This window comes from Podarcis vaucheri (genome assembly GCF_965113315.1).
Source record: "Podarcis vaucheri genome assembly, chromosome: 9".
NCBI lineage: Eukaryota > Metazoa > Chordata > Lepidosauria > Squamata > Lacertidae > Podarcis > Podarcis vaucheri.
Genome location: NC_138767.1, coordinates 90,093 through 101,484, shown reverse-complemented (window position 1 = coordinate 101,484; position 11,392 = coordinate 90,093). Strand labels below are relative to the sequence as shown.

General features: G+C 56.3%; 1 protein-coding gene across 1 annotated transcript in view; it reads right to left on the bottom strand.

Moving 5' to 3' along the window:
- Positions 1 to 989: 989 nt before the first annotated feature.
- The window catches only part of LOC309540131 (maestro heat-like repeat family member 5), a 66,443-nt gene continuing 56,040 nt past the window's right edge, over positions 990 to 11,392 (bottom strand). The window contains exons 22-34 of the mRNA XM_082236820.1: positions 11,143 to 11,280; positions 10,895 to 11,012; positions 10,485 to 10,628; positions 9,640 to 9,816; positions 8,870 to 9,025; positions 7,615 to 7,737; positions 5,935 to 6,037; positions 5,365 to 5,439; positions 4,429 to 4,522; positions 4,061 to 4,113; positions 3,514 to 3,663; positions 3,157 to 3,316; positions 990 to 2,043 (exon numbers count right to left, since the gene is read on the bottom strand). Coding sequence (XP_082092946.1) covers positions 3,159 to 3,316; positions 3,514 to 3,663; positions 4,061 to 4,113; positions 4,429 to 4,522; positions 5,365 to 5,439; positions 5,935 to 6,037; positions 7,615 to 7,737; positions 8,870 to 9,025; positions 9,640 to 9,816; positions 10,485 to 10,628; positions 10,895 to 11,012; positions 11,143 to 11,280 — 1,489 coding nt within the window. The 3' untranslated portion in view covers positions 990 to 2,043; positions 3,157 to 3,158. The remainder of the gene's footprint in view (positions 2,044 to 3,156; positions 3,317 to 3,513; positions 3,664 to 4,060; positions 4,114 to 4,428; positions 4,523 to 5,364; positions 5,440 to 5,934; positions 6,038 to 7,614; positions 7,738 to 8,869; positions 9,026 to 9,639; positions 9,817 to 10,484; positions 10,629 to 10,894; positions 11,013 to 11,142; positions 11,281 to 11,392) is intronic.

Sequence of the window (11,392 nt, the reverse complement as noted above, 5' to 3'; positions counted from 1 at the left end):
GCAGGTTGGCTCAGCTTTTTGAGGACCCTGAAGCGCATGTGGTGAAGTGTGTACGGCAGAATCCTGGCAAGACTTGAACCCCCCCTGCTCAAACCACCACCAGTTCATTTGTCGTAGAGCTAGCTGCTTTGACCAGCATCTGGAAGCGGCTACTGCCTCTGCACTTCTGACTTCACAAGGCCTTGTTTTGTGGCGGATGAAAAAACTCTTGAGCCTGCCGTCTTTCTGTCCCTGGCTCTGCAGTGGCCCAGCAGCCCTCCTCACTGACGGGGCTCCGTGAGCCCCCCTAGCCCAGGGAAGACAGCCACACGGTGCTGCCTCTCAGGTCAGAGGCATCTGGGGGGCCGGTGCAGGCAGGGGCGGCTCCATCAGGCAGTGGGGTGATGGGCGAAAAGTGCCTGCTGGCATCTAGTTAGTGGCAAAACTGCCTCTCTGCTTGCTAAGTCTCTGTGGAGTTGGGGGGGGGGCAGGGGTCCCTCTCCCACCAACCACAAAGCTCCCTGGATATGTCCTCCTGGCACCACCTTTTGGGCGGTGTCCCCCAACCCAGAAGGCAAACACCTATGCAAAGAGATTTGGATGGGTGTTTATTTCCTGGGCTTATTTTTTGGGGGGTGTCCCCAGTTGGGCATTCCAGCAAAGAGGGAATGCACCTTTTCCTGCTTCCAAAAGGGGGGAGGCAGTGGGAGCTCCCCTAGCCCAGCTTGTTTGGAGACTTCCCCGTTGTTGGAGCCATTGAAGCGTTATGGGGGGATGGCTCTGCTGTCAGAAGCAGGGTCTGGGACTCCAAGGCAGGAGGTCAGCTGCTGGGGAGGGTCTTTGAGTCCCAGCTAGGAAGGAGGGGGGCAGAGGAAGAGGTCCCTTGGCGCTGCTGTGGCCAGGCTTTCCGGGTGCCCCTCAGGCAGGGTCTCCCGCCAATGGTTCTGGGGAAGCAGTCCTGGCCAGGCTCACCTGCCCTGTGGTGGAGAAATGGCTGCTGCCCAGCCAGATTCGTGCATATGGATTTATTTTTAACATTTAGATCTTGCCTCACAGTCCCAGGGAACCCTCAACCCAACTCACAGAGCAACTTCAAACTCAGGTCCTGCCAGGCCACCAAACCGTTCCTTGCCCTGTGTGCCAGTCAGACGCTGTCCAGTATTGGGGGGGAAGCTTCAGGGCAGGCCGCTCTTCTGGGTGGGGGCTGGCAATGGCACTGTGATTTCTACGCAGCAGCTGGGTCCCCCAAAGCCTCTTCCCTCTCCTGCTGCTCTTAGATCCGGCGCTGCAGCTGGGCCTGGCGGCCTTCCTGGTGCCAAAGGCTGCCCACTTCTGGACTGCTGCTGAGGTCTAGGCCTGTGCTCTGGCTGGGCCTGCCCTCCTTAGTCCTTGCCCACAATCCTTCACGCCTGTGATGTCCATGTGGAGTCGTCTCTTAAGAGTTCCCTGCCAGATTTGTTTTCAGAGGCTCGTTCCTTTTGCGATTCAGGGAGGCTCTCTGGGAAGCAGTGCAGGGAGAGGGATGCCCGCATCCTGCCCACTGCATCCAGGAGGCTCCCCCCCCCCAGCTGTGACTGCAGCAGCCCTCTGTGGTGGTGCTTTTGTGCGGAGGTTGCTGGTGCCACTGGGAAGGAGACCTGCGTTCCAGAGGAGCAGGAGGCAGCACTGCCACAGCAGCTTGATCCATGAGGGCTCAGTGCAGAACTGGGAAGGCCCTGTTCTGCTCCAAAGGCGTTTCCCAAGTATGGAAGATGTAGGTCCATGGTAAGAAGTCCCACTTCTGTGCCCTTTGAGCCTGCTCTGACTGGCGTCAGGGAAGGGGCTCCTTTCAGAGCCTGGCCCGGCCGGTCACCCAGCTGGTACGTGAGGGTGCTGGGTGGGCGCCCAAGTCACAATAGACCAAGGGCAGTGGCAGGAGCGTGGCCTTGACTCCGGCACATCATGGAGCAGCCCTGCTGTCACCTGCGGACAGGGCAGCAGCCAGGGCCCTTGCGGGGGTCCTTGGAGCACAAGGTGGGGGGCCCTCTTCAGCAGGTGCCTCCAAGCACACCATTTGCAAGCAGCCTGAAAAAGACAGATGTCAGGGCCTGGCCTGCGTACTACTACAACAACTTTATTATTTTTACCCTGCCACTCCCCCACCCCCCACAGGGCTGAAAGAGGGCTGGTGTCTGCATGCGCTGGGGCTGCATCAAGGGATGGGAATTTCAGACCAAGTGCTTTGGCCATATGGTCGACACCCCGTCTTGGGACGCTGGGAAAAGCTTGTGCCTTTTTCTCCTGCCTGAGGCCCTTGACTGTCATGGCTGGACACCCTCCATCAGTTGCAAACCTAAAGGTTAAACATGGGCCCCAGTCTGTTCAGAGGGGCTGAGGCTGAAGGGGGAAGCAGGTGGGCAATGAATATCAGGAGCTGCTTAAAATATCAGTCATTTTGGTTTCAGTCAGCTGCTGCAACTGGAAATATTCTGCATTCCCCATTTCTAAATAGAAGAGCCTTCTGCTAATTTCTTTGGCTAGACTCCTTGGCAGAAGGAGGGAAGGTGGGCTGGCTCTGCTCAGGTGCTGGTTTTAACCTTTAAAGCCCTATACGGCCTAGGACCCTCGTACCCACGGGACCGCCTCTCCTGGTATGTCCCACGGAGGACCTTACGGTCTTCAAACAAAAACATCTTGGAGGTCCCGGGCCACAGGGAGGTTAGGCTGGCCTCAACCAGAGCCAGGGCCTTTTCAGCCATGGCCCCGATCTGGTGGAACGCTCTGTCCCAAGAGACTAGGGCCCTGCGGGACTTGACATCTTTCGGCAGGGCCTGCAAGACGGAGCTGTTCCACCAGGCCTTTGGCCAGGACACAGCCTGACCCCCTCCTTTGGCAATCCTCACAGAACTCTAGCCCAATGGTTGTCATTAATCTGATTTGAATTGATTTTATAATGAAATGATTTTAGAATGTTGTATCATTTTTACTGTTGTTAGCCGCTCTGAGCCCGGCTTTGGCTGGGGAGGGCGGGATATAAATTATTATTATTATTATTATTATTATTATTATTATTATTATTATTATTCTGCTCTGACGTGGCATGGCTCCTTTGGGTGCTCTTTGCCCACAGGTGCCCCAATGTCATCAGTCCAGGGAAGGCCCAGCACACTTGGCCTAGAGACTGTCCTAAAGCGATACCTTTATGGTTGACCGTCCACCTGGCTCAGGTGGGCACCTGCATGCTGAGGGCTCTGCTTCCTCCCACCACTGGCGGTCCTTCTGGAAGGAGTGGAGATCCCAGCCGGGGCCTCAGCTGAATGCCTTCGGTCTCCTCGGCTGGACTCGGTGGGCTGCTTCCCTGTAATGGGGCAAAGTGGGCAGCATTGGCATGAAGAGTCCCCTTGACCATCCTGTGTTCTGGGAGAAGGAGTAAGGAAGACTGGAACCCAAAGCAAGCAAGGGCCACTTGAACACTGTCCTCTGGCCCTCCCTGCCCTGGAGGCTGAGGCATGTCTGAGCCAGCCCCCAACCCGCCCCCCCCCCCGCCAGCAATACCTCGCTGGGTGATGCTGCGCTTGGCTCTCCTGGGACTTTCCAAGCCCAGAAAGGCAGTCCCTTCCAGCAGTGGGGGGCGTGGCGTTGGCGATTCTGGTGGCAGCAACATTGGGCTGGGCGCTCTGCTGTCACACTCGCTGAGCAGTTTCCCTTTGGGGCGTGAGAGTGAGAGAGACCCAAGGGGTTAACCTCAGCCTGCCCACTTCCCAGCACTTCTAGCCACACAGCAGCTCAGCTTTCCCCCAGCCAGGCAGCCACTCCCATGTTGCCTCGTTAGGGAGCCCCCCCCCCCGCCAAGGTGATGGTGAGAAGAGCAGGACTTGGACCTGGGCCCAATCCACCTACTCCGCAGAAGCCTCTTGCCCTCTTGAAAAGGGGACAGAGGAGAGCGCCAAGTGCCTGGTGGTCACTATCCTGCAAAGAAGCAACCAAGGGTGTTCTAGAGGGAGGAGGGGTGAGTCTGGGTTCTTTCTAGGCCTGTGACTGTGCCAAGGAGGGATGGAATCCCGCAGAAGAGGCGGCTGAAGCTGAGCTGGCTGTGTCTCACCTGCAGAGCTGCCCTTGGTCTCTGGAGTGCTCTTCTCTCCAGCACCTGACAGCCTGGAGGGGAGGAAGGGTAGATGGCACTTCAGTCTTTGCTTCTCCAGGCACCTTTCCCATCCTCTGGCTACTTGCGGACGGCTGGTCCTGTGGCCCTGGTCAGCCCCGCTCCTCCCTCCACTGGCCTTGTGTCCCTGGCCTTGCACCCATTCCTCTGCCCCCCTTGCTCCCTTGCACAGGCACCCCCACTACGCATCCTGCTCATCCCTTGGCACCACCAACGTCTCCACTTTCCCCCGAACACTCCCCATTCTGTTGGCCAAGGTGTCTTTGGCACCCGAGGGCACCCACCCACCCGCCTGCCTCACAGCTCACCTCCGCTTCACTGACAGCTTCTGCAAAACCACCCGGTACGTTTTTGCAAAGTGCACCATGATGGGATCTGGGCTGGACTCAAACTCCTGGAAAACTAGAGCAAAGCAGGTGTGCTGGTCACAAGGCGGTTCCAACAAGGCCTGGCCGCCACCAGTCACGGTGATGTTGCTCACCCCGGCTAGGATTGCAGCCCTATAGAAACCCATGGAGAGGGTCAGCCTCACGAAGCCCTCGCTCTGGACACAGTCCTGGGAGCAGGAGCAGCCCCAGCCACCGGAGAACCCCTTCCACCACCCTCACGGTGGCCTCTGGGTTGCACAGGGAGGCAGAGGCTGCTTGATCCTCCACTGCCTCCCTCCAGTGGAGCTTCCACAGCGGATCCATGGGGCTAGGCATTGAGGGGGCCCATCCTGACTCTCAGCTGCTACTGAGGTGGCCAGAGGGACTCGGGTTCTGGCTCTTGGGGCAGGAGGCAGAGCCCTGGCCATCTAACCCCAAACCAGCTACAGGGGCTTTCCTTCCCCTGGAGACGGAAACGGGGTGGGGGGGATCAGATGCTGCTCTGGCCCAGAGGATGGGAGCTGTGAGCCCAACAATATCTAAGGCATTTCTAAGTCGTTTGACTTTTAAAAGTCCCTCAATCACATGAAAAAAATACAAGATAAAGATAACAGAGCAGAAACACAATGTCATACCAACCAGTGAAACATGACTATAAAAGCAGAGAGAAGCTGGACTGCAGGAACAACAGGGTCAAATCTGACGGGTCAGGGAGAGGCTGGACACACAAGAAAGAGGCCTCCGCAAGATGCCTAAAGCCATGGGTTGTTTCATGCCTGGTGGGGGGGCGGGCATTGCCTCTGTAGCTCTGGGCCTGCACCAGAAGGTCTTCCTCCCCAAAGTGCGCAAAGCGGAAGGGCACCCCTCCCCCCTTACCTTTGTTCAGGTAGACAATGTCCTCCTGCTCAAGGTTTTTTGACAGCTCAGAGCTGTAGTAGTTGAGAGTGTGACCTACACAAAGAGGAACACGAGGCGGTTTGGGCTTGACTCTGCTGGTTTGCAAGCGGAGAGATCTACAAGCCCAAAGTCTGAAGGCACCATTTCAAATGCAAAGGCTTATTCATCCTTGTGCGGCTCATTCACAGATGAGGCAATAAACATTGGGAAAGGGGTCTCAGAAAGAGGGGAGGCCATGTCGGTGGAGGTGAGGCAATGTCAGGAGGCCTGAGGCTCCTGGTGGCTCTGATTCTGCTCCGCCCCCCTCGTGGGGGTGAAGGCAAGAGCCCACCCACTGCCTATCTCCTGGGCTCCTTGTCACCCCCAGGGATGCCACACATCCTGCAGGGAGTCCAGCGCACTGCATTGTGCTCCCTTTCTTCAGCCACAAAATAATGCCCAATAGTGAAGGTTTATGCCCCCATTGCATTGACAGCTGCATTGGCAGAAGTGCTAACTCAGAGTAGGCCTATTTCCCAGAAGGGGAGAGGAGCATTGTTCTCTGCTCACCTGTGAATCGGGCGGCTGCATGACTTATTTCCACCTGGGGGTGATGGAGGTATCCCAAGGCCTGGGATATGAAAACGTGGATGTCATCGTGGTGGTTCCTCATCTGCAGAGACAGAAAAGGCTGGCATGGATTGCGGAGGCTGCTTTCATTCCTCCTCAATTTTGAGTCTGTTCCTACAGGCAGGTTAAGCTGCCCTCTGATCCGCGGGCAAAGGGGGATATATACATTTAATAAAGAATGATTATTGACAAGCCTTTGCTGCTCCTTAAGCAAGCAGTGCAACCAAGGCGGAAACACAACAAGGGCCTTTCAGGACGTGGCCCCTTGGTGCTGCAACCTTTAGGGAGGCCGGCCGGCCATTTGCAGGGCATGGGGAAGCAGAGACTCCCAAGCAAGCAGCTCTTTTCTCTCCCTGCTGAGAGGCAGGGCTAGGCCTACTGCATCACACAAGGGAAGCCCTGGCCCTGCAGATGCTGCTGAACTACAACTCCCATCAGCCCCACCAAACATGGCCAACGCCAGGGAGGATGGGAATTGTAGCTCAGCGGCATCTCGAGGGCCAGCGGTCCCCCACACCAGTCCCAAAATCTGTGCCAGAGATGCTCTGGTGCGGCTGTGTCCTTGAATTGGCCTCAATCCCCACCCCCTGCTGGGGCCAGAGGCTCCCCATTCCCAGTTGCCTGCCTGGTCCAAGTGTCCTGGGATGGTGATGATGAGAATTTATATACCACCCTATACCCGGAGGTCTCAGGGCAGTTCACGTAAAAGATCAACATAAAAACCACAATTTATATAATTAAAATAAAAACAACCCAGTAACACCCCTCCAAAAACAGCCACATTTAAAAGGGCATAGGATGTCAATCAATTCAACCAAAGGCCTGGTTAAAAAGGAACACTTTTGCCTGGAGCCTAAAGGTGTATAATGAAGGCACCAGGCGAACTTCCCTGGGGAGAGCATTCCACAGAGGGGGAGCCACTGCAGAGAAGGCCTTGTTCTCATCAATGAAGTGGGGCAGCTTGGAAATCAAACAGATAAATGACGGGCTGATATTTACAGCAGAGCCACATCTGACAGCAGGGGTGCCAACCTCAATAAAATATGGGGGGGGGGCAGGAAAGTCCCGCCCTGCATACTCAACCACATGACATGGTGCACCCAAACCATTTGAAGGGCAATGCCCATTAACTTTGGGAAGGCCCAGCCCCCTCAAATAGTTTCGGGGGGGGGGGGGAAAGACCCCTCAGCCCCTAGGAATTGGTTCCTATGCCCAACAGCACAGCTTGCCAAGCTCTTAATCTGGAAACCTCCTGTTATCTGGGTGGGAGCACCTGTGGGAAGGGAAGGATCTTTTTTCTCTCCTGTGTTTGTCCTCTGCAAGAAAAAGAGCAGCTGCCCTCCAGCCCCAAAGCTGTGCATCTCCTTCGCTCACAGCAGCAGAAGACTGGGGCTCTGGAGGCCAATTCAAGGATGCGGCCGCACTGGGGGCAGCTTCAGAGACATTGACAGGGAGGAAATAAAAAAGGCTGGGAAGCTGAGAGGGGGCTGCTGAGCATGATGGGGGTCATTATGGAGGATGAGAAAAATGTGGCCAGATGGGGGCATGGAGACACATGAATGCCAATAATTTTGTATCTATCTCTGAAAAACCAAACCTCAGACTCTGTGCCCCACTGACCAGGTATTTCCACACATTCACCACGCAGTTCCGGGGGTCATCCCAGGCCAGGCTCCGGAACATCAGCTTCAGGTGGGCCCACCCGAGGAAGACCCCGCAGTGCAGGAGGGTCAATTTGCAGCTCTGCAAGCAGAGGGAAAGCCGGGGGGTCACCCAGGGAGGAGGAGAGGCAGCTGCACTTGATCCAAAGAGATGCTTCAGAGGACGGCTCCCCCCACTTTGCCAGCAGCCGGTATCTCCTTCCCTCTCTGCTCCCCTCCCTGTTGGCTGCCCAGATTCAGGCTGCTTGGTCAGGAGAGCTGCTAGGAAGAAAGAGCGCTAGCTCACCATGGCCAAGTCACCAGCCCAGGACTGTCCGCACGGACCAGCAGCTCTCTCCGAGGTTTCAGGTAGTGGCCTTAGCAGAAAATGCTGGGAGGCAGCAGGGATAGAGTCTGGGACCCTCTGGGTGGGGGCTGCCCTGTGGAGTGGTGCCCTTTCCCCTTGACCTCAAAGGGAGATTCCAGCTGGATCTACATTGATGCTCTAAACGTCTTAAATTAAAACGTTCTATAAAGCTTAATAGGAGTTTCCCATTGTCATGAATATCTGACAGATATTGAATGAATCCAGAAAATGATTAGAGTGAAAGGAGAGTAAAGTCAAGATAGAAGAAGAGATTAAAGAAATAATGAAATGCGTTTAAGCTAGATGGAAAAATAAAGTAGCGTAACAAGAATGGCTGGAAGTCAAGTCACTTGGTGGGTGTCTGTGAGGTGTGTAGGTATATTGATATGTACAGTATAGGTAGGTAGTATATAGAGTAATGTAGGTATGTTTTATGTTATGAAAATAAGGTAGTGTGTTGTGTATGTGTATTGTGTAAATGTATATGTATGTGTTTTATATGTTAATAAAATTTTTTAAAAAAGGAGTTTCCCATTGTCAGAGGCTCACTGCTCTGCATCGCCCCCTGGTGTCACATTTTAATAATGCATTATTAAATGACGAGTGTCAATCAGTCCTCCACTGCTCACAATGTAAGGGGAGCAGTTTCCCAAAAGCTGCCTTTCAGTGAGTCAGACCATCAAGTCTGCCTAGCTCAGTGCTGCCCACACGGACTGGCAGCAATGGCTCTCCTGGCTCCAGGCAGGGGTCTTGCCAGGCAAAGCATCTTCTGCATGCAGAGCAGTTGTCCCTGAGCCCAGAGCGCTGGCCTTGCAGATCTGAGGAAAGGGCTGGGCTCCCGCCCTCGGGGGGCACTGAGGCTACTTGCCATGGCCACTGTGCCGTCTCGGTCCTTCAGGTGGAGCAGCAGAGAAAGGAGGCTGTAGAGGACTTCCTTCCTCAGGAGAGGCTTGTCTGCTTCTTTGGCCTTCATCACCAGCTGCCCAAACAGGGAGATGGATGCTGCACGGACGGGGCCTCGCTCCTGGGAGGGGGAACACCAAGGCGCACAAGAGACACCCAGGTCAGGGCCAGGACAGCTGCGCAACACAGGGGGGAGATGCAGGAAGGTGTGTCGGGGGGGGGGGCACTGGATGACAAGTGCTTCTCGCCCCCCAGCTCTTGGGGGCACTGTGCCTTCTCCAGCACTGTTTAACCAGAGGCCACTGGGATCGGGGCGGAAGAGAAAGGCATTTTGGCTTGCACCTGAAGCCAAATCAATCAGATCCACACTTTCTAAAGCAATGTGAGAACAGAACCATCCTTTGAAGTTCACATATATTCAAATTATGTGATGAAATTCTCCAACCAATGTTTTCAAAATGAATACTTTGGGCAAAAGTGTGCACAAAAATGAAGATATTGGTGAAAACAACATTTCTCAAAAAGATTTGAACCCGTCCAGGCACTCAGGGGGAAGTGTTTCTGCTCTGCCTCCAGGCTCCCTTCTCTGCTCTCCACTGGGTGTCTAAGCAGCAGCAAAGGCCAGTGGCCAGAGGAGAAGAGGCAGGCCCATGGCTGACGCTGACCCTCGAGGCGCTGGCTGCCTGGCCTTGCGCCTTTGCAAACATCCTCCTTCCCCAAACGTCCCCCACTCACATCTTCGAAAAAGGAGCGCACGTTAAGGGCCAGGTCCATGCAGAGGGGCCCGATCCCCTGGCCGTCCATCTCGTAGATGGCAGTCATGATGTCTTGCAGGCCCTGCAGGATGTCTTGTTCGCGGCCACTGAAGACGGAGCCAATCAGGGTGGGCAGCTCCTCACGGAGAACCTTGACCTGAGGGGGGGGGGAGAGAGTGGAGGGGCTGGGGGGGGCCTCAGCATCCGCTGCTCACACCAGCCACATCTGTGAGGGGTGTCAAGCACCCTCGCTTGCTCAGGCAGCCTCCCAACTGCTTCCTCTCCCACCCCAGCTTTGTCCTGACCAGAAGTATTTATTGCCTTGGCAGAGCACCAAGATGCGGGTGGGGAGGAGAGTGAGTGAAGGCAGGGAGACCCCCACCCACCAGGGGCCGGGTGATGCAGGAAGCAAAGGCTTTGAAGGAGCGGAGGAGGTTTTTGGGGGAGTCCTGCTGACTCCTCATCTGAGAGGGCTTTCCTGGCTAAAAGATGAACCCCCCATGCCCCCAGAGTCTGCTGCAGCTGCGCTGGCAAGAGACTGGCAGGACACTGGCTGCTCCTTCTCCCTGGTGCTTGTTCAGGATCTCCCTTCGGCCCTTTGGCCTGGGGGTTAGGGGCAAAGGGCCCCTGCTTGGCCACCCCCTCTTGGAAGAGGCTCCCTCCCTCCCTCCCTCCCTCCAGGAGGCTGTGTCCCAGAGGGAGCCTCACCTGAGCTGAGCACGAGAGGCCCAAATGGAAGCCCTGTTGTGGGGGGCAGAGCATGAAGCCGCTCTTCAGCCCCTGGGGCCCTCCAAGCTCCAGCTGCTTCCTGGGGGCCCCCCTCACCTTTGCCGGCTGGAAGACAAAGCTGCCAAGCCCCTTCAGGCACAGCTCCTTGATGACGGGGTTGGCGGCTGCTGATCCTTCCTCCAGGTGGTCTCGGAGGCTGAACCGGTTCATCATCTTGACAGCGGATGGGCTTTTGAGGAACTGAGAGGCAGGAGGGAAGGCTGAGCGGAAGGACCCCCAAGCCCTGATGGGACCCCCTCCCACAGAGACGCCAAGAGGCAGCCTGAGAGGAGGCGAGAAACGACTCAGTGAAGCCCCCCCCCCGACTTGTCCTGGGCTCCAGGACCGTCCTTGTGAGAAACCCCTTTCCCCAGCCCTCCGCTTGCCCTGACCTCTCAGGGCTTCTGAGGGGTGGGAGGAAGAATCCAGCTGGCAGCTGCCCCTCTGACCCCCTGGCACCGCCTCACCTCGATGACGAGAGCCAGCGCAGTCATCTTTTTCATCTCGTCCTCCTCGCTGTTGAGGATGAGCGCTGCTTCCCCAAAGATGCCGGGGATCTGGGGGCTGTCGCACTCGGTCATGGCCCTGCTCAGGCGACAAGTGGAGAAGGCAGGATCTCTGGGGAGGGCCAAAGTGGGGAGGAGGAGCAAAGGCAGCGGAGACGAGGGGGACCTGCACCCTCCAGGAAGGAGGCCTGGGAAGGGCTTCCCCTCACCTGGCCATTAGGCGAGTGCCTTGCAAGAAGCGATCCGGGGTGCTCAGCACCATCCATCCCTGCTGGAACTCGATGCAGGCATAGACGGCCCAGTCTCCAGCCACAGAGAAGAGGTTCTTCATGATCTCCACCGAAGTTCTGCAAGGGACCACCAGGAGTCAGATCTCCCCAGAACTCCCCCAAACTCTCCTCCCACAAGATACTGCCTTGGGAGTGGCTCTGTGATGAGGCAGAGAGGCAGGTGCCTCAG